Raw genomic sequence first — 27,765 nt, forward strand, 5'->3', positions numbered from 1 at the left:
GTAAAATAGCATCAGCTGGAAAATAGAAAGCCCTGAGATCTGCGTATCCTGAAAAATATGCTGCAAAATATCTATGTCCGTAAAGATGTGAACAAGATCAAAGAGAAGATTTATAAACATTCAGATAAGAAACAAGAAAGGGAGCAAAAAGAGTACATGGCCAGATGATAAATAACAGAGGTCTGAGGTTTTACAGCAATATTGTCATGGCTGGCTAGATACACGCTGAAGTGCTAAGAAACATAGAAAGGAAGGAACTACAGGCAGGATCATAAAGCGGTACAGTTAAAAAAAGGTGGAAATTGAACACATTCAAGTAAACTGTGCTCATCAGAAAGGGAAAGAATTGCTGGACTGCAGAATCACAGAATGGTTGCAGTCTGAAGGCACCTTTGGGGATCATCTGGTGCAACCCCCTGCTCAAGCAAGATCACCTAGAGCAGGCTGTCCAGGACTCCGTCCACTTAGGTTTTGAGTATCTCCAAGAATAGAGACTCCACCTCTCTGGGCAACCTGCTCCAGTGCTCAACCACCCCCACAGTAAAGAGCTATTTTATTACATTCAAGTGGAACTTGCTGTGTTTCAGTTTGTGCCCCTCACCTCTTGTCATGTCACTGGGTACCTCTGGGAAGAGTCTGGCCCCTACTTGCTTCATGGTCTGAGGACTGACTGAGACCATATGAGATCCCAAAGGATGGGAGCAAATCAACAGAAAATGTTTTACAAGAAGAAGGGGGAAAAAAAAGTAAATTAACCTTAAACATCTAGCACATTCCTATAAAAATTACTAACACAGCTCTCTTGCAAGTGCACAAAGGGATGACACAGGTATGACATAAGACAGCACAAACTCCTTTGACTTCTTACATCAGCAGATGGCTTATTCTTTATATGGCACCAGTTCTGCTCAAGTTGCACAGAATTTTGTCTCACTGAAAGCCAATTTAGAACCAATTTCACCATTTTCCCACCCATATTCATTTCAGAGTGACTTATTCATAATGAACCACATAAATTATGTCACTTCTGTGTTCAGCAGTAAGCCAAGGTAACATTACAACAGCTTGGTGTTAAGAGGAAAGATTGTTCTAAGGTGGCCTCAGAAAATAGAACTTGGGATCTTTTTACCTCCAGAGTTGAAAAAATATCAGTTTTGAAAAGAAAAATATACTCTGACTAGATCCTGAGAAAGGAGGGCCCATAACAGTGAGATTTTGTAATGCCTAATCCTAAGAGATTCATATATAACAAATATATGAACATATACAGGCTCTCAACATTAGGGGAATGTGAGTATACTTGCATATGCATATGTACATACACACATACATATGGCATATCTACCAAAATATATAGATATACTTACAATTGGTTTGCACTGGAAAACATAATCACAGGTTTAAATACAGAGCAGGAAAGGGAATACTGCCTGGGAAGGAGCCCCACAGAGGCAGATCAGCTGGATATAAATTAACAATGGGACAGCATCTAAAGAAAGGTAACTGATGTCTTAGATTGTGTTAAGAGGACCTTTGTGTGTAAAACAAGAAAGGTAATTATTCTGCTCTGCTTAGCACTTGATAGCCCTCAGCTGCAGCACTTGCAAACTGTTGGGAGCACGGTGTTTCAGAGAAGGCAGGAAACTAGAAGCAGCTGAGAGCAGAGCAGCGGCCAGAACAAAGGGTTATAAATCCTGCGGTGGGGGGAAAGGATGAGAGAACAAGACCTGCCCAGCTTGTTGAAACAAAGAGACAAAGAAAGTCGCAGCGAGGTAGAATAAAACTTGGAAACTTGAAAGGAACTCAAAGATAGCACTTGATGCTTGAGAATTTTGAAGTGCTTTATAAATATGTTTAACACCCTGGTTTCTCTGTGATGCAAATTTGATTGAAACTACTTGGTATGTGGCTAAATTGAAATAGAGAGTTTAAGTGGCTTATCCATCATGGCAGAGAATGGCGGGGGAAGCTCTGGCTAACTGTTCTCCTGAAGCTTTACTGTAAATTGTATCACAGATTAAAATGTGCCCCGTCCACCCCAGAACATAATGGCAAAGCACAAAAATGGTGAGAGGTTGTGCAACCCTTCTCTGTTACTCATACCTCTTTGAGCAGGTTGCTGTCAGGCTATTAATTCTTTGAGCAATTGCACTACAAACAAATTACCAACGAAATTTTGCAGCCACTTTCATTACAGAGATTTTTACTAGTTGACTACTGCAATCAGCAATGTCTGTTTCATCAGTGTGATATAGCAGTTTTCATTTTTCTTCTCTTGCATATTGTGTTGCCCTCCAGCTTGGCTGTGCACCTTACCTGCGAGACTACAGCAGCACCACCCTCCAGATTTTTTTCAGGACTCTGATGCAAACAGTTTCCCTCCTCTGTTATTGACATTGATCCGACCAGCTCTAAGAGAAGAGGGTCCTTAAAGCACATGTGTGCTTGGAGGTGCCGTTTTGCCTGAAGGAGGCTGGCTGTGGTACTTGCAGAGCCTGGGGTCCTCCAGCTGATGGTATGGAGGGACTCTCCAGCTGAGGCCTTTCCAGGAAGGTGACAGTTTTGGGAAGGCTGCTGCAGAGTAATGGGGGTGTTTCTACAGTGGCATGCCTGTGTATATTCAGCCCCTGGGGCTGTTGCAAGTGTACTGAGACATGATCTCAGTCTCTTATAAATGTCACCAGCAAGACTGAAATCCTAGGACGATACTGTAAAGCGACTGAAGAGATCCTGTAGCCTTCTGCTGTGCATGCAGCCCTTCCATGGCTCACTGCAAAAAAAGATTGCCAACTGATGGCTTCAGCAACCTCAGGTTTAGGCCTCAGCTTGCCAAAAAATGAGACAGCCATCATCCATGCTCTGGTGGACAGGCTCCCTTCTGTCCCACTCTGACAAGGCTGCTATCAATGTTACTGGGAAAGGAAAGCTGGGCAGAGGAGATGCATGCCCATAGCTCAGTTCCATACCCTCTCCCCCCAACAAATTTATGAAAATTTGTATTTCATGGAATTTCATACTACCAAGAAATGGGCAACACCATCCCTCTGCTTGTTGAGGAGCTTTTGCAGTCCTACCTGAGTGACCGTACCCAGTTCTTTAATCAAGTCAATATAGATGCGGCAGAGATCTATAATGCTGCTCTCTGCACTGCTCCTGATTGTCTGCTTGAACCATATTTGTCAGAGGTCTTACAAACAGCAGAGACAGCACAGTGCTTTCCAGGAATCATGCCATCAACTGGGTGAGTGATTCAGCACCTGAGTACACCCTGAGCCAGCAGCTCCAAGGTGTAAAGAGGAGGTATTTAACAGTAGGAGTCACCTAGAGCACAGTCACCTTTCCTTATCTGCAGATGCCCAGGGCAAGGATGCTGAAATGTCTGAGTCAGTTATTCTCTCCTCAGAATTGGGGTGATAATGAAAGACAGGAGGGAAGTGGTATCTAACCTTCAGAATAAATAGCGTTGAGAGGTTTTATTAGTACTGGGTGCTGTAGTGTCTAGTAGTAATCTCACCACTTTGTTGACCTTATTAGATCAAGAAAGGTCAAGATAAGTGATTTCTACTCACATTGTTCACTGCATTTTGGATACTGAATAGAGAAGAAAAATATTCTGTCTGCCAAAGAGCTGCTTCTGTGTTACTGCAGTGAACTTATGTTAATCCACTGGGCTGCATGCACATCAGTCTCTTTCTGGAGGTTTTTTTGTTCTATGTCAGATGAAGACTTTTTTCCTCAGTCTCAGCTTTCTGCCGTGTACCTTCCATTTCCCATGGGCATGCTTGACTGAAGGTTCATACACAGGGTTTTATAACAAAGGCAGGGGTTCCTACCTTCTGGAGGCTTGCCTGGTCTAGTGGGTCAGATTGTCAGAAGTGGGTCACACTTGCTGGAAAGGAGACGTGAGGTCTCATCAGTGGAACCAAACCTGTTTTGATGTCTATGCCTAGCACAGCCAGTTGCTGTTTCAGCTGGGGCAAACAGACCTTCTTTAGGCCTACATTCCCTTCTTCCTGGACCTTAAAAGTTATGCTGACCGAAAGCCTGCTTCTTTAATCCATTGTCATTGTAGATAATCAGTGCTACATTAGATATTTAAAAATATATTCTCTATTTAAATATTCTGATTTATAAAACTCAGGCCTCTATAGGCTCCAAATCTTTTACAAGTAAAGTTAATTTTAACATAAAAATGCAAAGTTGTACTTAGATGAATCTAGCAGACATCTAGTGTGTGTAATGGATTCTAGCTTTATACCATTACTGCTTCCCTGATCTCTTTAGTCACCATCTTTCCCCCAAAATACTAAATCATTACTGCTAGGAGTGCTGCCACTTTATTACCACAGTGACAATGCTATACTACTATTCTCAGATTGCCATTAAATTCATTCTGGCTGTTTAAACACTGACAATACAGCTCAGCTACTGCCATCATGAAGTACAATTCTGACCATACCTGCATCAGGATAAGTCAGGAACAACTTTACCATAGCCAATCAACTTAAACTTGCAGTCTGCAAAATGATTAAGAGCAGAGAATCTTTCCTAGGATGCCAGCGTCTCTGGTACTTAAAGCATCTACACCACCATTACTGTTAGCTGTTAGCATCATACAGTGTACTTATTTCTGTCTGCAAAGGCATCGACATCTACCTGCCTAGATGGTGCAATAAGGTGGTGGTGGGGTTCAGCTGAGTTCTTGGTCCTCTTTGAGTTAACATGCTTTAAGAAACAGAGTTCGGTGATATGTTTACCTCCAGGACAATGAGGATTGTTCACATAAGCCAGTTGTTCACATAAGATTTGTAAATGTTCCACAGCCTTATCACAGGACATGACATGGATTAATTCCCCTGACCTGTGGTTTCTTCCATATGAAGAGCCCTGATCCTCAGAAGAGTAGTATTCAAATAAATCTGAAGCCTGAAAATAATCTTTCATGTCTTCATCACAGCCTACTTACCAAGGCTCACTAATAACATTACATAAGTAATGTAATTCTGATCATAAGATCAGAATTATTGCCTTGAACTTATCAGTTACATTTTATTGCCAACATCAATAACCAAGGAATCTCCACCCCCACGCTATCAGCAGTATTCACGCTGATGAACACAGTGCTCTCCCACGTGGGCACCATCCCCTCGGCACTGGGCTGCGGTCTGCAGCTGTTAGCAGCAGGAGCTGCAGTGCACTCCCGGAGAGCGGCTTGGGCCAAGGTCAGGCCATGGGCTCATTAAGGAAGCACAAGGCCACAGACTGACCAACTTCTGCCACGTAACTCGTGATTACTCAGGAAGTGTGGGTTAGACGAGTGGACAGCGAGGTGGATTGAGAACTGGCTGAAAGGCAGAGCTCAGAGGGTCGTCATCAGTGGCGTGGAGTCCAGTTGGAGGCCTGTGGCTAGTGGCATCCCCCAGGGCTCAGTACTGGGTCCCATCCCGTTCAACTTACTCATCAGTGACCTGGATGAGGGAACAGAGTGCCTCCTCAGCAAGTCTGCTGATGCTACCAAGCTGGGAGGAGTGGCTGATACACCTGAAGGCTGTGCTCCCATTCGGAGAGACCTGGGCAGAGAGGAACCTCCTGAGGTTCAACAAGGGCAAGCGCAGAGTCCTGCACCTAGGGAGGAGTAACCCCATGCACCAGTACAGGCTGGGGGCTGACCTTCTGGAGAGCACCGCTGCAGATAAGGACCTGGGAGTCCTGGTGGATGACAGGTTGACCATGAGCCAGCAATGTGCCCTTCTGGCCAGGAAGGCCAATGGTCTCCTGGGGTGCATTAGGGAGAGTGTTGCCAGCAGGTGGAGGGAGGTGATCCTGCCCCTCTACTCAGCCCTGGCGAGGCCTCATCTCAAGTACTGTGCCCAGTTCTGGGCCTCCCAGTACAAGAGAGACATGGAGCTACTGAAGAGAGTCCAGTGTAGGGCTATGAAGATGATCAGAGGGCTGGAGCATCTGCCCTATGAGGAACTGGTGCGAGAGCTGGGCCTCTTCAGCCTGGGGAAGAGAAGACTGAGGGGGGATCTTATCAATGTGTACAAGTACCTGAAGGGAGGGTGTCAAGGGGAGGGGACAAACTCTTTTCAGTTGTCCCATGTGACAGGACAAGAGGCAATGGGCAGAAATTGAAGCACAGGAAGTTCCGCCTGACCGTGAGGGGGAATTTCTTCCCTGTGAGAGTGACGGAGCTCTGGACCACGCTGCCCAGGGAGGTTGTGGAGTCTCCTTCTCTGGAGGTCTCCAAGGCCCGCCTGGATGCAACCCTGTCTAACATGCACTAGGTGACCCTGCATGAGCAGGGAGGTTGGACTAGATGATCTCCAGAGGTCCCTTCCAACCTTACTGATTCTATGATTCTATGATTATTCCTGGTGCATAAAAGAGCAGATCTCAGCCCCTGTAATTCTCACAGAAAGCATGAGACTGACAGCAGAAGAAAATAAAAATTTCCCTCCTATTTGAAGTCAATGAGGATCTCGAGTCTGGTGCCTGCCCAGCAGCTTGCTGCCCATGCTGCTGCCCTCCATGGCCACAAACACCTGCCCCAAGGTGTCACACACAAACCAGGGCATCTCTAAAACCAGCTTGCCCTTGCATGCTGCTTGTCGCAAATTCAGGACCCCTGAGATCAGCTCACGCCACTTCGCCCTGCAGTGCTATGATGGCTGTGCTGGTTTTTGGAAGTGGAGGGGAATGGCGGGGTGGGCCAGGGGCATGTCCACCTTGCATGATTCTCTTACCTCCCTCAGGATTTTGAAGGACTCTGTCAAGGCCTTGTTCACAGTCCCCACTCCTTTTGCCTGTAGTTCGTCAACCAGCTGCTTAAAGTGCTGGCAGGAAGAGAGACAGAAAGGTATTGATGAGTTGCAAGTGGCAGGCAAGGCACTTTTGTGGACAAGGAGAGAAAAAGGTAATCTGGAAACTGGTTAGATATTAATTTGCCCTGATCTGGCTGTAAATGAAACCCTCAGAGATGGACACAGGATGGACAGCATTCTTGGTTATTTTTTTCCTAGAAAGCTGCAGGATCCTTTGAGAAACTCTGCTAAGACATCACCCTCTAAAGTTATACTCTGTGACACAGAGCTAAGCAGGGAAAGAAACTTGGAGAGAAAGCTGGTTGTTGAACACATGGAACTGGCCATGTGAGGATGTACTACATCATATTAATACACACAGGGAAAGAAAAAAAATCTAAGCTAAAAATATGAGTCAGCCCAGAGGGCAGTGGAGCAGTCAGACACAGACTGACCACCTCGGGGCTGCAGCTGCTGAGCCTTCCTGGATCAGAGCAGCAAAACCCCTAGACAAAGAAAGTCTGATGCGAAAGTATCCTGGTAGAGGGTCAGGCCAGGCTGAGAGCACATTCACTGGAAAAGGGTTGATTTTTCTCCTTTCTGAGGGCTGAGAACATAGGATTTCAGAGAACCTTTGCCTTCTGCTCACATTTTTTTCCATGGCAGGTTCACTCGTGCCCCAGCAGAGGAGGTACAAAATGTGTTGTGACCCAGGGAAGCTGGCTGTTGCTAGCTGACCTGGTGTTACAGCAGCTTTGCATAGGCAAAGGTATACCATAGAGTCAGGACACACCACTGCATTGGGCCCTGTTTCTGAAATACAAACCCACATGCTTTTGGGAGATAGCTCTTTCTTGTCTCTAGAGTTTCACACCATAGCATCCTAACCATGTGCTCTTACCACACTAAGAGAGCTAACCTAATAGTATCAATAGGAATCTGGTACTCACCTCTCTGTTATCTCTGTCTGCTTGGACCAGGATACCCTTAAAACAGGGCTCAATAAAATGAACATAGTCATTGTACTGCAAAGACAAAATGAAAAGAAAGGAGTTGTAATGGGGGAAGAGAGGGGGGAAAAAAAATCACAAACTGAGATGCATAAGTGGACGTTCAGAAGAACAGTAATGGATATTATGCTACTTTATTCATTCTCCCTTTAGAATTGTATGTAGTGATCATGGCAAATTGTAATTTTGATAAATCTTGTTTTTTCCTATGTGTTAATTATAATTTTTTTGCTAAGTTCCATCTGGGCACATGCACATGTACAAAAACTGATGGTTTTTTTCCACTCAAGACTTCCTAGAGTTCTCCATACCCTATTAGCTTGTGCTTCTGGCCCCACTTCCAGCACTATTTGCATATACTTTTGATTTCAGAGATGTCGTGAGTCCCCAGCCATCAGCTGAACCTTGCAAATGGATTTAGTTTAAGCTCTGATGTCTCTGACACATGGTGATTGATGACAACCAGTCAAGTTACCACACATCAACTAACCGTGACAATCAGCGGTGCGTGCTGTAGACATCAGGCAAAACATACCAGTGTAAACCTCTTTCACTAAGGTCCAGATGAGTATATGTGTTTACTAGCTCAGGTCCCTATTAGCTCAGGTATCTTTTTACAGCACTTCATTATCTGTTGCAGTCACATCCTAAATAAAAAGATGCAGCTGACATCCTCCATAGAGGGAATGAGATGACTTAGCAGCCACCCCACTGATCACATGAAGCTGACTCCTAAGGGATAATTCATTTTAATCCCCCATCCAACCTGAGTACTAATGGCTGTAGTTACACTACTGTAATGCTTGTAGTTCGCTAAAGGGACACGAGGGACAAAAGCCAACTCTCTACAGGAAATGAGACATACTTACTGCAATGATGTTGACAAAGTCATTTTCTCCCAAGGTGTCTAAAATAGTAATAATAGTGTGTTTGGCAATGGTCATCCGCAGGCCCTTCATGCTCCCACTGACGTCCACAATAATTACAATGTCTTTGGGAGAGGTAGCTGCTTGGATGTACCTTTATAAGAAGAGAAATATGCTAAAGCAGGGTGAACACAAGCCTCAGCATAACATGTACCATGAGCACAGCTATTAGGCAGGGTTGGGCTGGGGAAGTGGTACCCAATGCAGAAAGGTGCAAGGTTGGGGCAGGGCCCTACCTTGTTCCCCACTGGCCCCAGTATCTCTTCTGCTGCATTGACAAGTACTGGGCCTGCTACAGACAAAAGTCCAGATACTGCTGAGAGTGACAACTGCTGAACCATCCTTTAGAGATGTTGAACAGATTGAATAAATGACCCACATTTCCAGAGTCTGAACTCTCTGGCTGCAAAATTACAATGAGGATGAGACAGAGGAAGGAAACATTTGTGGTAATTTCCACCTGGTACATGTTAATGCCTGTACAGAAAGGTGGAACTGTAGGTGGTAAGCCAGACTCTCTAATCTGGTATTGCCTTAGTCTGTGTGCCCCTCAGATCTCCCAGAGGCAGCATGGGGCAGCAGCTACTGATTAGCTGCCTCACCAAAGCAAGGTCTGTTCCCTTCCTGTTTTGCTACCTGTTGTCCAGAGTAGAGAAGAAGATGGAAAATAAGGAGCGAGAAGGGCAGAAAAATGCTTTGACCAAGTTTCTCCAAAAGCCTTACCAGCCACGATTCCTGCAGTCAAAGGAGATGACTCCATTCTCATCTGGTAACCATTTTATTCCTGAAGGGAGCAGCAAAAAGAACAATCAACACACAAAAACAGGCATCTGCTCCCTGCTCCCTGGGCACCAACACTTCTGTTACTCACTGCTGAGACCCTGCAGGGTCACGCAAGTCTGGCCAGCAGTAGCAGTTGCCATTCTGCAGAAATGAAAGCAGAACTGCATGGTCTTTGGCAGTTCTCAGTAAACTGTTAATTAGATTTCTGTTCAAAATATACCCAGTATTGGCTGGCACCTGTAAAATCTATTTGGATTTGGGGAGCAGCTACACTGTAAGCTTTCTGACATTTTGATGTAGTTCTCAGCAACATCCTTTCTCTTTAAGGAGGAAAGGTTAAGCATAAAAAAGTAGCAGAGATGAGAACATGTCCTTGATTCTCTACTAAAGGCTGACACTGTCATCTCTGCTTTCCTCTTCTATGGCACGTGACAGGTCACATAACAAGGACACAAGAGCCATCTGACAGAGAGGTGGCAAGGCCAAATTACAGCTGCAGAAGAATCTTGTGCACTCCTCCAAGCATGGATCCTCCCTCTCACACCGTGACCTTACATGCCGCTCACAGCTGGTGAGGGGACAGCAAGTCAGGCTGCTCAGCTGTATCTGGCACGTGTGGTCTTGAAGATGGAGAGTGGCTATAGTGCTGTAGCTGCAGCTAAAGATCACAGGAGAACGAGACTGAGAGCTGCTGTACAACTTCCAAATCCAATCTGAGGGATTTGAAGACCCCATGGTGTTTTGTGAGGTCTTTTTGGAGGGTAGTTTGCCTGAAGCTCACCTGAGCAAGCAGACTCCTCTGGGGTCACAAACGCTACATACTTGGGAGGCTAGTCCACATAAGAAGTAAGGGTCTATGTCTGCCACGGATGCTCTTCCTTTGCCTAAGTGGCAGAGGTGTGTGCATCGAGTCTTTCTGTTTGCTGCATGTGACCCTTCATGGGGACATACTATCTCCAAGCTTCCCAGACTAGGCTCTTTCACAGCACATTTCCCTTCCTGCAATGTTCATGCTTTGAGCTGGAAGAGCTGAGCAGGTATTTCCTCTTTTACCTGGGTAAAGCCTGAAGAATCCAGTGGAGCTGCCAAAGTACTGCCAGGTCAGTGTGGGGTCCCTTTCAAAATTGTCCACAAAAACAGGATTCAAGGCTTCTGACATGTAAACTCCATTCAGAATGTCAGGATCTGCAGGGAAAAAACAGGAAATCGGGGGGGAGGGGGGCAGGGGAAGTGTGCAAAAGAGGGGAGGAAGGAGATGGAGACAGAGAGCCCTGGAAAGACTCCTGGCCTCATCCAAAGTTCATTCCTTGTGCTCTGCACAAAGTCATGCTCCCTTAACTAGGGTCGCTTGCCTCAAAATGACACCTAGGCCCTCGACAGCGGCTTCCCAAGAGACATTGTAAAGGGAATTGATTACATCATTCAAGCAAATCCTGGAGGGCAGGTCACCACTGGCAACAGCAGGTGATCTCAGCTTGGTCATATGCTATCCCCTTTTCTCTTTCTGGGCTCTTCTACCCCTGGGCATTACAGGGCTCCAGGAGACTCACAACAGCCAGCACTGTGCAGTACACAGCTGGCACAACAAGCAGACACAACTGACCTGTTACCTAAGATGGCATGCGTGGCTGTTGTATGGCAACCGCCTGGCACACCATTAAGAAGAACAGCTTTTCTACAAAGTTTTAAAATTTATACTAGCTCTCAAACCTCTCCTCTGGACACATTGTAGTATGTCCTAAGACACAGAAGCCCTATGATTTACATGTCTTTTCTTTCTCCTTTTCCACTGCATTTCTTTGATTCTGTTCTTCTCTTGCCGCCCCTTTCCACTTCTTCCCCAAAGCCCAAGCTGTTCTCACTTGCCGCGCAGTTGATATAAAGTTGCAAATTTGCATGAGCTCATAGGAGGCCATGTGTTTGTAGTGTCTGATGTTGACTCAGGGTACCTCAGGAGATCAAATGGAGCAGCAGCAGTAGGATAAGGGTATTTTAGGAGAATGGTCATCATAGAATTAACTGCATTAACGTGGAACAGGATGAGGCTATGACCCACCACTTCCTGTTTAGTCACTTTATGAAAGACAGCTTTAGTCAAAATAGGAGCGAAACTGAATTGTGGCTCCTCAGCGATGAAGCCAAACTCACTTATGCAGGAAGGGGAGCCAGAAGAGCTGCAGAGAGTGAGCCTCCGTGCTCCTGCTGCCATTTGCCAGAGAGGGAGGCAGTACTCCCAGGTGTTGTACAGACAAGAAATCAGCTGGCTGGGCAGTGCCTCTCCCCTCCAGGAGAGGGGAAGGACTATAACTGCCTCTTGCAGCAGCCATTTGGCCACATTTCTGTGTGCCACTGTAGGCAACAGCTCACTTCATGTTCTGCCACCGCAGCCCGCTCTGCTGGTGGCAAAACTGATGATTTTCAAATATATCTTCAGCTCAGTAGTACACATCATTCCTAAAGCCAGCAGCAGAAGTAAGCCAGTGTTAGTGATCCTCATTTCAACCAAAATCATCCTCACAGACATCACAGGGGTCAGAGATGTCTCAGATGAAGGACTGAGGGGTGGTTGCTGACAAGACAGATGGCTGCTTGAATTATCTAGACTCCTGTGGTTTTGAAACCTAAGTCAGGCTGTGCTTGACCTGGGTGGGGAAGTTCCATATGAAAAGTCTAGGAATCACACCGATCTTTAGGCACAAATTTTTAGTGTCTGGTGCTGTCAGACCAGATGAAATTCATTTAAAAATGCGAGAGAAAGAAAAGTCCCTCTATTGTTCCTCTAAATAATGTAGCAGTTGTGAGCACAATTGCCAATGCGCCTGTCCTGTCTGGTCCTGAAGCTTGTAAATGAGCTCAGTCTATGAGAGAGGTAATGATGGAGCTTTCTTTCTTTTTTCTTTTCTTTTCTTTCTTTCTTTTTTTCCTTTTTTTTTGCCAAAACGTTTACAAGGAGAATAACCGATGGGCAGGCTGGCAAAGAACCAGTTCAAGCAGCTTCAAATGTTGACAGAAAAGAGCAGCAACCTAAGGGCAACTGTCATCAGGTGCCTCAGCTTTCAGATGAGGTAAGCAGCGTGCTGGTTTGCTCAAAGATGGGCCAGTTTCTCATGTGCAGCTGTAGCTGTGTGAATGTGCAAGGAGGAGAGGACACAGCTCAGGCATGAAGGAGGCTATATGAGCCTCAGTGCTTCCCTTGGCTCCTGCAACTGCCAAAGGCTTGCTGAGAACAGAAAATAGCCCAGAATAACCACATCTCCATAGCAGTTGTGAATTAACTCCCCACAATAAGCTCACTGAGAATTAAGAGTGTCCTCATGAGACATTAGAGCCTCATAACACAAAGGTATTTATGATCTAATTTCTCTGTTGAAATCAGTGAGGTCTTTGGCACCCAAAGGCCATGATGGATCTGGCCCTCTGTAGAGAGTAGCTATATCCAGTAAATCCACACCACAGTTCATTTTTGCTAGATGAATCCTGCAAGACTATAGTCTACCTAAGACAGAAGGCTGTCCATCATAAGAGGTCTTCCAAGAATGGATTATACCTAAGTCCTGTCACAGTGGCAGACTGCAACAGAGACTTGACTGTGTCTTGGGACAGTACCCCTCCAACTCTATTTTCTATCATCTTTTTTTTTTAATTGTCTTTTTTTCTTTTGTCCCACCCCTCCTTTTAATATTATTACTCCTTGATAGCTTCTACAGCAGCCAATAGTGAGAAAGTAGAGTCCAGTGGAGTCCATTACCTTTGTTGTAGACATTAGTGGGGAGCTGGATATCACTATATGTTGTGTTCACCAGTAGATTATTGAAATGCTCATTTGGCTCCAAAATAAATTCATCTCCAAGTTCCACATAATTATCATTCTCATCCTTTTCATTAATCAGAAGAGAGTTGTAGTAATCAAACTGTTGATGAAGACAATGGAAAAGAGAAAGGCAGCAAGAGAAAGAATAAGACAGATTATTATCAGTACTGCCTGAAAAAAAAACATTAAAATATGAAAAGCGGACATCTGGATAATTTAGGCTTCAAATTAGGTCAATATGAGCAGCAAAAGAGAGCCGCTATCAACTGAAAAATGGTAAGCTACCCAAATGATGATTTCTGTCCAATTTCTCACTGTCAAGTGCCCACACGTGATGGTGCAACACGATAATTGGCATCAGACTCAGACGGGAAGCCTCTGAAGAGCCATCTGGAGCAAATGGACATGGTGACAGATTCTCATGATTCCTCACCTGAGAAGTATTTAAGGGATTACCTGGAGAGGTGAAGTGTCTTCCTGTGTCTGGCTCCTGAGCTTTGCTACAGTGTGCGCCAATTCTGAGCTTACTTGTTCTGTTCCTATAGCTATCATCTACTGGAGTAAATCTTGATGCAAATGCAACTAGGATTTTCCCCTTGCTGTGCCTCTCCAAGCAGCAGGAGCCCATCAAAAGCAAAAGACAGAGCAGAAGGTGCTCAAAGAGAAGGCAGTTACCCTCCCTGCTAAGACTATTCAGTATTTAGTATCAACCAACCTTTTGGTGTCTCTAGGATTCTCCTCCTTGGATAACAAATGCTTTTAAAGTGATTTTGTGCATTTTATCTCAGATCAGAGGTTATCTCAGAATACGTATTCAAGTAATACTTAGGGAGCGTGACTTGTGTGTGTGAACACAGGAACATGTGCCTTGCTTTACCCATAACCCTTACTGTGGATGCAGCTGACCTAACCAATGACAGTAACATGACTCTTAAATAAAGAGGTAGGAGAGGTGAAGTTAATAGCTAGCTTGATTTCAAGAAGCATTTTCATCCTCAGCTTTTCGTCAGTGTGGAAAGGCATACTTGCAGGGTACCTTGTACTTCCACTATGCTCCCTGTGTTTATACTGCCTTAATCAGTTTTTCAGTTCTATTCCTTTCACCAACAATAACCCCGTAGCACTGCTGCAAACAATTAGAAAGCCAATTATCCAGTATGGACAGCACCAAACTTTCACTTAGTTGGGAATCCTGACAAGTGTGTGTCTGCAGGGTAGAGAAAAGATGATGGGAGTTGGTGAGAAAGATGGTGGGAGACTCATCTCGTTGGATTAATGGTTTGATGCAGATAGTTGTCATATCTTAGGTTTGACCTTTGCAACTGCATCCTCCTCACTGCTCATGCACACTCAATTTTTAGCCCGTTTTCCAGTCAAGTAATCCACAGAACAGCAGCTAATTTGCACTAACACATTACATGGATAACGACAGCTGGTATGCATAATGACAACTTACTGGTATGCAGTAAGAGTATTATCTGTAGCATCACACAAGCCAGTGCTTTCTCAGATCCTTCCCATCCTTGATCCAAAGGGTCTCATTCCCTTTTCTAAGGAGGGGAGAATTGGGTACTAATTCCCCATGAGGATTGCAGCAGCTGCTTATCCAGCTCCCACATGCTAATCCTTATCCCTTTTGAGGGGCTTCAGCACCTTCAAAGTACTGGAGATGCCCAAACAGAAGCCTAATGCTATAGCTACTTTGAAGCCTCATGTTTCATGGTTAACTTGCTTCTCTAGCCATTTCCAGCTGAGCATTAATAAGCTGGGTTTGTGGCATGAGAAGCCATTATAGGAAAGGGAGGAACAGTTTAATTATCTATCATACTGTGTTCGCCCCTGCCAAAATCCCACTCTCTCACTTGATGTGCATGCGTCCCTCCCATTTTCGCAGGATGGCAAGGCAAGGAGCTCTAGGTCAGCGTTAAAAGGCTTAGGACCTGCCATAGGAGTCACTTAGACTGCTGTCTAGTAAGACAAGCTGAGGGCCATGAAAACAAGGACACTCCTAACATGTCTAGGAACCTGAGGGGAGTGGGTCCTGCTACTCCTGTCTTTTTGCTAGTCTCTCTAAGTATATGGGCCACATTTGGTCACTGATAGATATAAACTTACCTCCAGTGAGGAGTTGTACTCATGGTTCAGATCTGCATCTTCTGCTGCCTCCACCAACCTCTAACACAAACACAAAGAAAGATGAGGGATGCTGCGGGAAGCACACAAGAAGCTTTTCCAGTAGCATCAGTTATTTCCTAACCACAATTAGTGAGAGGGCAGCAACCACCTCTGCCCACACAGCACAAAGTTGTGGGGGCTATAAACTTCCCTGCTTCCCTCTTTTCCTGCTGGTCTGTCATTCTCTCCTCCAGCTTTACCACCTGGAAGACATTCACAGCAATTTCTTTCTGAGTATGTTCACATCTACTTACTCCAGAGTCCCTGGTAACCTCCTGAGCAATCATAGACATCATAAGACATACATATACAAACAGACACATGTCCATTTAGAGAAAAAACAGACAGAGATTTTATCTTATTTTCCAGGAGCCCTTCCAAAAAGCCATGGGAAAGGCATTTCAGACCAAGCCTGATGTCAATACCTTGTCAAAGAAACAGGCCTTCTGGGAGTATCAATCTGCTATTGTTACTGAGACAAAAGAACACAATTTGATTTTTTACAGGCCTCATTGATGCTATGGCCATTTATACACTTTTGCCATTTATGGAAGCCAAAATAATCATTGGTATTCTCCAGTCTGATGCTTCGGGGCACTAATTCTCACTTCGTACAGACTGGGAAGGAATCCAGCCAAACATGTACAAGTTTTCAGAGTTCCACAATTAGTGGCAGCCTCAGAAAAACTACTTTTTTTGGTGCTTCACAAAGGATAAGGCAATCCAAACACTGAGAGAGCCTGGCTATGAATGTAATGGTATGGGCCAAAGCCCTGAGTCTGAACATGCCCAAATTTAGCTTTGAGATTCAAATGATGTGTTTCTGGATCATTTTTACACATTAAATGCTTTAAGCTGTCAGGGTTGTGTGACTGCAGAAATATGCTCCTAAATATAAGGGAGTATGTTAGATCCCTGGATGCAAGAAGAGGGGCCGTAACAATTACCTGCTCTCATTCCAATATAGCAGCAGTTAAAGAATATTTGTCACCTCCTCCACATTTCCCCATGTACACAGCTGGAAATCCAAGTGCTTTACTTGCAGGTCATGTTCAAGGGCTGCAGAAGTTTTCCCCTGAGCCACACGCAGAGTTAAAGCAAGCTACTAGTCTTCAATGGCTTCAGTGGAGTGCATTATGCATGGATGAACTTTATTTTCATTTGTGGGAGGCTTTTTTCTGTTTAAAAAACTACAAAGCTAAACCTTCTTCTCCCAGAAGAGCATTCATTCCCTCATTTTTTTTTTTTTTTTTTTTTTTTTTTTTTTTTCTTATTTCTTACTCTGGGCTAAGGGAGAAACCAGTATTCCCCTGTCTGTATGCCCACAACCTCCCACCAGTATCTACTTAAAGCTCAGAAGGAGCCAGCTGCACCAGCAGGCGTTTGGTGGGATGAGAAAGCCCTTGTGTGACCTCTACGCCCACATACCTCTGGCAGAGGAGGGGGGCCAGCACCTGCTGCTCTAAGGCCAGCAGGAGCGCCTTCCTTCCTAGAGCCCCATGGTCATACCTCAACAGCTTCGACCTTCCTGCGGAGCATGCTCTCCATCTGCTCCGAGAATTTTTTCACCAGCTCCAAGCCGTCCACCTCTTTAATCTTCAGAGTTGGCTCCACATCTTTGTATTTCTACCCGAGGGAAAGGAGAAAATCCTGCTGAGCAGGAGGCTCACAAGGAAAAGGGTCAATCTAGTATGGCTGTTATCTTTGGTGAAGAAAGATGTATTGAGAGGAATGACCCAATTTACTCCTTCCTCTTGTCTTTGTGCTGCCTCCCTTTTCATCCCATAATTTGGGCACATGCAGATAACTGGCCACAACACTGGTGCCTGAAAATCAGGTTTTGAAAACCAGAAGTGTGCTGTTCTTATATCAGTAATAACATTATCTGCATCCCAGCCCTGAAACTGAATCAGCCACATGGGAAGATTTACTTAGGGCAGAGGGGGCTGTGTGCTGTATTTACATTGCCCTCCATGTTATAGGTGCCCTGGGGCACTGGTGACAGGGTCACACTAGCGAGCACGCTTTCCTCCCACAGTGCCATCTTATCTGCAGCATAGCTTGCTGGTCCTCCAGCAAGGTGGGTCAATGGGCTGCTAAGTGCTTTAGGCAAGAGATTGCCAAGGAAAAGCCAGGAAGACAGGAACCGTGGTATTTATTTAGCACATATGAGCATATTTTGGCTAGGAGCAGTGCAGGTGACTTCCAACAACTAGCAATTACAAGTGTGGTGCAGATGCAGTAATGAGGAAGGTACCATAACTTTAGAGGTTTTTCTGACTGTTTCATATAATCTAGGCATTTAAAGCCTGAGAGTACTCCCAAACTGAGTAATTATATTCTGTTCCCCTAAGCCTGGTCCTTTAAAATTGAATGCAATGGCCTCTATTTCTTCTCAAAAAATCCTAAAGTAGATTAAGATAGACAGAAAAAGAGGGGGAAAAAACAAAAACAAAAAGCCAAAAAACCCTGCAAAAGGAGACAACGTGATTAACCTATTTCAGAAAAGACAGAGCCTTATCTCCCTGGCAATGACTACGTTCCCTGGGAGTGCAAAGGCAAGTGATTGGATTCCCTGGTCCCTCATCATCATTGCCCTCTGCAGCACATACACATCTCCTCCATCCTGCTGTAGGAAATTTATTCCAGCCTGTAAGTTTTGTCACGTTCTCTTCTTGTATTGGCACCACAGCCATCTCAGTCAGAGCTATGCCTCTCGCCTTGGTACAAGAGGAGGTTTAAAGGGTAAGGGTACAGCAGGGACTTTACTGACCCTCCTGGATGAGAAGAAAGTGGGAGGGTGTTTGCATGCCCTTAAGGTGAGCAAGCGAAGCTCCTTTTGTTCAACAAGCTCATTGATCCTTAGGGAAGGCAGCTGAGCGTAGGCAGAGGCAGAAATACCTTGAGGACGGGGCAGGCTGAGGAGGTCAGCCAGAAATAGAAGCAGCATCCAGCCTGCAGCAGGCATGGTGGGGAGGCTGCTCCCTCTGCCTGGCGTGATTAACAGCAAGGGTTTTACTGGATTAAAAACGCCAGGCCTCGCATCCACTCTGCTGCAGCCGGGTAGCGGGGATGCACGGGGGAGGAGGGAAGGGTTGAGCGCAAAGGTTAGCGCAACCATGCTGCCATATGAGATGTGTAACAGCCCCCCCCCGCCCAACAAGGGCCTCAGCTGATGACGAGACCACAGCACGCATCCCAGCTGCTGCCTGTCCCATTTAGCTCCCTGTCATGGTGTTGTCGGGAGTGAAGCCATCTCTGCCACGCTACACTTTAATCAGGCCCTCCCCAGGGGGGAGGAGGGTGATCTCTCCTGGGAAAGCTACTGGAAGCAGGGAGGAACAGCATCAGCAAGCAGGCTCTTTACAAAGTGACCTACTATTGGCTACTTTGGGTCATATCTTGAATTAAAAAGAATTGGGCTCTTTACCTCTCAATTATTTTTTAATGTGTCTTTGACACGTTGACAAGTACAGGTTAACAGGGTAAAAGTAATCATGAGCAATCATGAGCAGCCTGCTAATGTCATACTCACATCTCAGCTCTGGAAACTAGCCAGAGGTGGGAAAACACTGCAAAATAACTCTCTACAAAATTTTAGCTGGCTAATTCAGGGAATACACCAAGTTTGAGCTTGTTTCCTACAAATGATCCAGCACACCATTTTGTATCTGTATTCCTGCCACTGAAGTCATCTGCTATTAATGACTGCATTCTGCAGCGGTTCCTCAAGGTAGGCTACAGGATAATAATACTTGTGACTTCAATACTGTTACCAGATACCGTGGCTGAATATACTTGGTAGGCATCAAGACAGGTTCTTGTCATCAACTAAGACTAACCAGCACAACCTGAATTTAGTGCTCAGGTTATCAAATCTTTAGAATTTACAGCATGGGAATCACCTGTGGGCTTAGGGAAACTGGCTGATATGATCTGGTGTTGAGAAGGGACTAAAACTTCACAAGCTACATGTAAACTAACGGAAAATCTTTTCACATTTGTCAGGAACTTTAGTCCCTTAAAACAGTAGGAACAATTCATTAAGATTCCCCTTCAACAGGGAAGCAGGTGGCGATTAGAGGATCCAGAATTCAATATCTTAAATTTTACCTGTGAACAGAGATATGGATGTCACCAAATACATTTTCTTGTTCCCACCTCCATGGAATTTAGCCCATTGAAGTACACAGTGTTGCATTACTCACTGCTAGTGAAACTATATCAAGAATATGAAAGATATTCATTCCATCCTCACACAGAAAAATGTCTCAATTTCAGCTATTTAACTTCTGTTCTTTGCCATGCAATTATTTGTAGTGCTTTCTAGTAATTACATAGCTGGAGCCAAACCCTGCTGTCCTTTCTCAGTCCTATCCACTACTTAAGGCAATTGGGACCTTAGCTACAAAAGGAAGTAGGAAGTAATTCTGAAACATTTAGCATGTGGTATTAACTCAGTAGAATAAAAAGAAAACCACTGAAGCCAACTGGTGTTTTTCCCCCTTGCAGGGAAGCCCTGAGAAGCCCAGAAACACTGTGCAGCCTTCCCAGTACAGGTGCTGTCCGCAGCCCCAGACCCCGGGAGTGTGCCCTTGGTAGCTGCCTAAGCGACAACTGCAAGAGGACTACAGCAAACAAATGAAATGAGCCACAGGCCACCAATTTTTGCTCAGTAGCTCTGTGGGATGCTACCACCCTTCTACGCAGCCCCTTTGCTCCAGCTGTATTGCCCTCAGCAGTCCTAGACCACTTCCAACATTTCAGTGCAAATCCACTGTCACTGATCTAGGCTACTATGCCAGAGTGGTGAGCCAGCTCATCCTGACATCTGGCTCTGTAATATTCAGTGGAATACAATGAACACTTCAGCCATCACCTCAAAGCAGCTCTTTAGCTTTTGCTACATCTCTGAGGTTTGATTTGATGATATACCAACTGCTGGGGGACTAAGAGCTACCTTAATGTTTTCCAGTCTGGGAGAGAACCTGCCCTTCTAGACTCGAGAGGTATCTACTGGTTCACTGGGTCTCTAGGAGCAAAATAGCCCAGGAAGAAACTAAACATTTCGGTTTACAACATGCTATTTCATTTCTTTTAGAAAAACAAACAAACAAATCCTCAAATAAACTCAAAGTCACCGAAGGAAACTTATATTACAAACTAATGAAATAGAAAGTTTATAGGCACAGCACTTAGGTAACTAAAAAATTATGGCTGTCAGAGCAGTGATAAGTTAGTTGCTTCATACCTCTTAGGCAAAAGAACATGAGCTCAAATGTGAAATGTACTTAGTTTGGATTTTCTCAAAGTCAGAGCACCTACTGACCCTCCCCATCAGGGAGATTGTGAGGGCCTGAGCTGGGGCAGGCAAGTGCGATTGTGGTTTTAAGAGCAAAATGTCTGTCAGGTTGCCAGGAAAATATAGTTCTCCCATGAAATACCTCAGCATGAATCCTGGATTGGGTTTGATCAGATTCAGGCTTATTTTTGGTTAGAAATCAATGTTTGCTTCTAGTGAATTATACCAAAAGTCCTGGCAATTATGAACTTCTTTTCATTGAAGATTTGGATGTCATGGCTGTTGTCCTTAGTGATACTACAGGTATCATTTAGAGGCCCCATATAGCCCCTTCCCCAAAGGGGCTAAGATTCAAACAGACCGAACACACAGTGCGGACAGAAGGAAGTGAAATGACTGGGTGCAATGGCTCCAGAAAGCAAAAAATACACAGCTATCTTGACACCCACCTCAGTGCCACAGCTACCATCCCTGGCCTCTGCTCGTGCCTTTCATGACGCTAGTATTTTTGAGCTAAACCCTTTTCTCCTTATTCCCCAAAACATTTGAGCTTTAAGGAATGTGAACTCCCTTAATCTGTTAGAAAAAGCCATGGGAGCAGCACAGGCTGGCTGTGTTGAAGCAGTCAGGAGAAGGCATTGGCAGCAGTTTTTCCTCATATGAAATGGTGACACCCTTACCATCTTTTGAAAAAATGGTATTTATAGACTTTCTGTGAGACACCAAATACTTATGCAGTATCAGACACATATCTGAGTACCGAATAACCCCCATCTCCTGCTCACTGGACCTCAGGTGCCCATCAGAGATGCTATATCAGGTTGCCTTCCCTCTGACATTACCCTCTGCAGACTTCATGGAAAAACAAACAATGCAGAAGCATCAAAACTGCTAAAGGCCAAATTTCTGGCTGCTGTCTCATCACAGCACAGTTGCCTCATGATCAGGCTATGAAGTACCTATGTCATTACTGACAATGTTTTATTGCATAGTGGCATATTCCTCTTAAAAAGGACTAATAATCAGTATAGACCTTTGCAACAAATACTGAAGATGTTTCTCTGCCAAGCCTAGCAAAGGCAATGCTGCAGGAGCCTCTCCCTTCCTCCCTAGCATGCTAGGAACAGAGAATTAGAGGGCTCATTAGCAAGGCAAGTCAAACCATCCCCTTTTGCACTAGGATATGGTTATTATTACTGTTCAGAGGACAAAAATGAGATACCTGAAAGGCCTAAGAGGCAACGCATGGCTTATGTTGAAAAGAAGAATCAGAGAAAGAAAAGAAGAGAAACTGGATGGCCACACGAGATAGAGAGGGAAATACATCCTCTCAGATGTGCCTGGCAGCAATTAGGCCTCTTGGGCAGTGCTTAGCAGAGGCTGATTAATACAGCCCTGCTGGCAGTGATGCACAGAGTTCATGAAGAGTGAAAGGCAATGCTAGAGTAAATTCCTTGTGTTAGAACTAGCTAATAATTATTAGCTATGTTACAGCAAAACCACAGGCTGTATTGTTTGTTATGTTGAGCCCACACCAGCTATTCATCTTAAATTTTAGGAATCAAAAAGGTAATAAGGCAAATTCTCTACTGCTGCAGACAGGAAAACTCAGTTAAAGTCCCTGGGGATGCACCCTTTAATGCTGGCAAAAACTTTAGGCTAGTGCTGCTCAGTCTTCAAGCAGCAAACTGGGCACCCCAGGCAGGAAAGGGAGGCAGAGATCTGCCTCTTGAGGTCACAGCCTCCAGCCCTGCCAAGATACCCATCTTGGAGACACGATCCAAGAGGAAAGGAGGAAAGATAGTTTTGAAGGCAAGATTTAAGAAGGGGAATGTGACTTGACAAATGCCTGCAGGAAGATAGATGAGGCAGCAGAAATAAACAGGAATACCAGCTGGAGGACCACAGAAGAGGCAGAAAGGCTGGGTGATGAAGCGCAGATGAAGGATGAACAGGAGGGGAGGGAGGGACATGCTGTTAGGAAGGTAGGAGTGAAGAGGCAGTGCAGGGGAGCAGAACGATGATCGGGGAGAAACATGGGGAGTATTGTTAAAAAGCATTAAAAAAAGGACAATTTAGGTGGCATTTGGTCATGGTTAATGAAAGCAGAAGTGAGGCAGATCAAATTTTCTTTAGTTCAATATAGTTGAGGGGCACCCCTCTGCTCCCATGAGACACGAAGCCTCATGGTTTTGAAAGTTAGCTGGAGACCTATATGTTTTGCCTTTTTCCACTCCAAGTCTTCTGTAGAGAGAAAAGTCTGGAAGGCTACATGGGAAGAACATGTGAAGGCAAGAAAACCCTTGCAGCTTTTGCCTACCTTCTGTAATAGGAGAGAACCCGAATACTTAGTCGCAACGGAGTACAGCTCCATACCAAAGGCATCTGCCCAAGATTTCACCCTAAAAGGAGAAAAGAGAGAAACCTGTGTAAATAGGCAACAACTTCTAACCTCAAAGTCAGTAGAGCTTACTTCCAGGGAATAAATAGGAAAAATCTGTCTTCCTATGCATGAAAACCTCCATATTTCTTCTCACTCATTATAGTGACAATGATAATCCTTTCTCCCCAGCCTGCTAATGAAACAAGCAGTAAGGTGGGAGGCGATTACTGATTTTGGACGTTCTCCCCATGACACTAGTCAGCAAGGAGCAACAGTGAGCTCTAGTAGTCTCAGCCACTACTTGTTGAATCAGAGAGTAGAGTTTATCTCACCTAACTTTAGAAGTGAGCAAGTTATGTGCTTGGTCTTATATATCATCTGGTTTCCTCTGTTGTTAGAGTGAAATAAATAGCTTTCTTGAGATACCCATTTGTCTTTGCTGATTGCAGAAGGAGCCTAGGGTGATTGTCTAGACACCTAATTTTTAGATTGCTAAACAGAAATAAATCTCAGGCCTGAAAGGAGTTGTCAAGATCCATCTCTTTAGTTCAGCTCCTAGAGTTGCACAGGGCAGAGGCTAGTGAGCTGGATGAAGATAATGCTCTCAGTGGAGATACTATGGGCTTGATAATGCTAGAGTAGATTCTGTATCTCAGCATTGTAAAACACTATTGTTATTTGTGCCATCCTGGAAATAACTGATGACACTGGAGAACACAAGGATGTTGAAGAGCAGCCTGAACATCAAGCCACCCAAATCAGAATAGATGGCTGCTGTAACTGACAGAAGACTTCATCAGAAACCAGCTATGTGTTTCACATTAGGCAGCTCCACCTACACACAATTCCTCTAACAAGGATTCACTTTGGAGGGATTTGTTTAACAGAATAAATGGCCTTCTCCACTTATCAGAGCATGCTATTTATTTATGGGGTAGAGAGTCTTACCTATGGCTTTCAGCAGTCTTCTCCCAGTTCAAAGCAGACTTTAACCCCAGGGCCTGACTGTCCCGGTGCGACAGCCACCGTTAAGAGGAGCTCTGGAGCAAAGCCAGCACAGTGATGGTGGAAGAATCGAAACAGCTAACTTTAGCCTCAAGAACCCTGTTCAGCTTCCCCTATTGCGAGCAGGGGCAGACAGGCAGTTATGGGGGCTGATTTAGACCACATGTAAGGCTCCTGCTCTGTACCACACCTCTCTCACTAACTCCAAAGGGGGTATAATCAGCTTAGGTACCCTTTCTGATCACTCCTTAATTGACAGCGAGGCATTCATTTGTAACCACTGAGTGTGATCCAGCACCAGCTGAAATCAGTAAGAACAATGCAGGGGGTTTTTGGTGTTGTATTCTGCATTCCGTTTTGACAGCCAGAGCTTTGATCTCTTCATTTCATTCTTAGACCAGAAAGAATATAGGTATTTGCTAGGAAGGCAGGATTTATTGTCTCACCTCAGAGTTATTTTAAGAAGTCTAGAAAAGAAGAGGAAAAGAGAAAAAAGGCAAAGAAATACACTGCAAATAGTTGTATGGAGCATGGGACCTCATTAAATTCTTTCCTGGTTCTTGCAGTGACCAACTTATTCCCTGAGGCATGAGGTCTGAGGATCTCAGCTGACATTTAACTTGATGCCCATCTGCTGATGTTGTTTTATAACTCTTATATGTGAGATGTTTTGTGCTGATACTTGTGCTGATAACTAATGCTCTTCAGATCTCCTCACTTTTTACTGTAGAAAGTGAAAGCCTAAACATGAGGCTTGGGGTAGTAATTCTAGCAGAGAGACTTGTTTTTACCCTGTTTGCTGGAAGAAATGAGGCGCATGTGATCCTGCTTTTTCTGTTGTGTCTGTGGCTCTGCATGTGACTCTATCCTCCCAGCCCTAATAATTTTTTTCTCCAGCAGAGTAGGAGACTCAAAGATATTAAGCCCTGACAGACGTGTAGATGGGCAGACTCAGCAGAAAGATGCTATTATTGAGGAAAAAGGGGTTGCAATATGAGCTCAGCAATTATCAGCCACTAGGGAAGCCAACCACAAGACACAATTTTATAGAAAATGCAGCTCTGCTGCTCACAGAACTACTCATTTCTGAAATCCTTAAGTCCTGGTGCCACGCGATTACTCGGCATTCTTGGCTTTCATAAAAACAGGAAAGGGGAAGTTAATTTTTTAGCCTTTGAGGCTATGGCAAAAGAAGACTAAATCCAGTAAGAGAAGAACTTAGGCAAAAAAAAAAAAAAAAAAAAAAAAAAAAAGAAAGAAAAAAAGAAGAAAAAAGAAAAGAAAAGAAAAAAGATTTGTGTAACTTAACCATTGCTAAGCCAGTCTCCTAGGTGGTGAATACTCAGACTAGGAGCACACTCCCAGCCCTCCTGAGGACACAGGGCACAGCTCTGGCATGGCCTGTGAAGGCCAGGGCAGGACCCCTCACAGCTACTTCTGAGCTGCCACCCCAGCTCTGGAGCCCATATTTCTGCTGATGTCCTTTAAACAGGTCTGCAAGGTGTCATGCTGCAAAACCCACAAACCTTGGGAGAGACAAAGGGAGTGAAAAGCACCAGAGGAGGAAGGAAGCACAGAGAGATGGTTACAGACAGGGCGCTTTAGAGTAATGACTGGAAAGTTAGGGGAAATGAAAGAGTGAGAGGGCAAAAAGGTCCCAGGGCCGTGCGTGATAGGACTGCAAAGCAGATAATTAAAAATGTATGGTGGTATTTCATGGAAGATGAAAAGAAGGCAAGTGAAGAAGCAGAAATACACTGGCATTTACATATATAAAAGACAATTACTTGCCATGGAAGGGAATGGTCTTAGAGTCCTGGAAGGTTAATGGCAGCCTGCTGAATTTAAATAGGTTTCTTTGCCTTTTCATAAACAACAACAGAAAAGGTCGGTCTAAAATTCGCCAGGTTGTAGAGATATTTCATCTAAGGCTGCTGGCGCCCAGCACTAGGGAGCAGATGTACAGAGGCGATGGGGCAGTCGAAGGAGGCCACAGCAGGCTGGTCTGCACCTATCCACCAGCATGGCCTGATGTTTCAAGTGCCCCAGCAAGCGGAGGCTGAGCAGCCAGCCCCAAATCCTCACCAGTCTTGCAGCTGCCCGTGCCGTGACTAGCGCATAAGCAGAGCGGTGGCCAGGAGAAAAGAGGAGGTGGTGTCTGTGCTGAACTTGCACCTCAGAAATAATAATTGACTGAGCGGATCTTTGCACCACGGGAGTTCAAGCTGAGTGTGTTTTGTGAAGATTTGAATAAGCTGGTGAAGAAGCGAGTGCACTGCCACAAAGCCAGGCGCGACGCCGTGAGCAGCCCAGGCCCGCTTAGCTGTGTGCCACTTCGCCGTGACTGAACCCAGCTGGTGTTTAAAAGCTTTCAGTTCTGTGTCCCCAAAATGTCCTTGTGCAATCTATAGAGCAGGTCCGTTTTCCTACTCCCTTTTGTCCCCTAGTGAATATATTCTTCTGCTGAAATCTCTTTCAAAGGGGCAACTTCCGTGCCCCTTTCATGAGTGAATTTGAGACACCAGAGACTAATTCAGTTATTGGTCTGTTTTTGGTATCGGAGGAGAGAAGCTCTTTTTCCCTTTTTTTTTTTTTTTTTTTTGCTTTTTTCTTGTACATGAATAAGTTCCGAATTGTGTGAAGTGACGTAACTGTTTTCTCTGTAGTAAAGGGCTATCGCATTATAACCAAACACATCAGAAAAGGATTTGAGCAGAGATTGCCTGCCTGTAATCCCTGCACTTTTATGCAGCGGCAAAAACAGCAGAAAGGACAGGCTGTCTTCTTATTGCCACAGATTTCAAGGCCACACGGTATTTCTATGCAGTATGTACTCGGGGCACAGAAAGTTGCTTTTTTCTTTACACCGTTTAAACTTATTAGAGGTTGAACTTTATTCTACAGAGAAATGAGCAGAGAGAGAGCAAGAGGGAAATATATTTTGGAACAAACTGCTCCTTTCGCTGCGAATTTCCTTTCTGATGGACTTCTAAAGTCTTGTTTACCATCGCCCAAAATTTATCGATAGAAGCACTTAAGAAAATGCAGATTGCTGTAAATCAAAAGCCGTCCCACGTGGGAGCAAAGGTAGTTTCACAGAAGGCTGGAGGTGTGGCGAAGGCTAAGGACGGCTCTATAACCTGTGCATCCTTCTTATGAAACCCAAGTCAGAAGCCCTGAGCTGAGGACAGTACCGCCAACAGTAAAGCCGCTGGCAAAGTCTCCTGCGATCCCCTTGATAAAACCCTTGAAAGCGGCAGGGAGTCACCGCGATGCTCCGCTGCGTCGGCTGTGCCACGTTAGCGAGCAAAGCGGCAGGGGTCTTCTTGGTGCTTTTTGAATACAAAACGCTTTCTCGATCTCGGGGAAGGACTTTGGCTTGCCTTGGCTGGGGGAGCCGACGTACCTCTTTCTGAGACTCCAGGACAGCGTTGTCTCCTCTCCAAGTTACCCCCCCTGTCCTCTGCAGACAGACCTGTCCCAACTCTTCTCCACCAGAGAAACAACCAACTTTTACCAACAGTTACTGACAGGTTTTTTAATCCTTAAAGGATTTAATTTGTCCAA

At 44.9% G+C, this 27,765-nt stretch overlaps 1 protein-coding gene across 1 annotated transcript in view; it reads right to left on the reverse strand.

Moving 5' to 3' along the window:
- CACNA2D4 (calcium voltage-gated channel auxiliary subunit alpha2delta 4) overlaps positions 1–27,765 on the reverse strand; it is a 131,616-nt gene that overhangs the window by 103,341 nt on the left and 510 nt on the right. The window contains exons 2-10 of the mRNA XM_062570259.1: positions 23,131–23,212; positions 17,018–17,134; positions 15,449–15,508; positions 13,271–13,433; positions 10,576–10,707; positions 9,463–9,523; positions 8,683–8,833; positions 7,754–7,828; positions 6,747–6,836 (exon numbers count right to left, since the gene is read on the reverse strand). Coding sequence (XP_062426243.1) covers positions 6,747–6,836; positions 7,754–7,828; positions 8,683–8,833; positions 9,463–9,523; positions 10,576–10,707; positions 13,271–13,433; positions 15,449–15,508; positions 17,018–17,134; positions 23,131–23,212 — 931 coding nt within the window. The remainder of the gene's footprint in view (positions 1–6,746; positions 6,837–7,753; positions 7,829–8,682; positions 8,834–9,462; positions 9,524–10,575; positions 10,708–13,270; positions 13,434–15,448; positions 15,509–17,017; positions 17,135–23,130; positions 23,213–27,765) is intronic.

Source organism: Rhea pennata, chromosome 1, assembly GCF_028389875.1.
Source record: "Rhea pennata isolate bPtePen1 chromosome 1, bPtePen1.pri, whole genome shotgun sequence".
Lineage (NCBI taxonomy): Eukaryota > Metazoa > Chordata > Aves > Rheiformes > Rheidae > Rhea > Rhea pennata.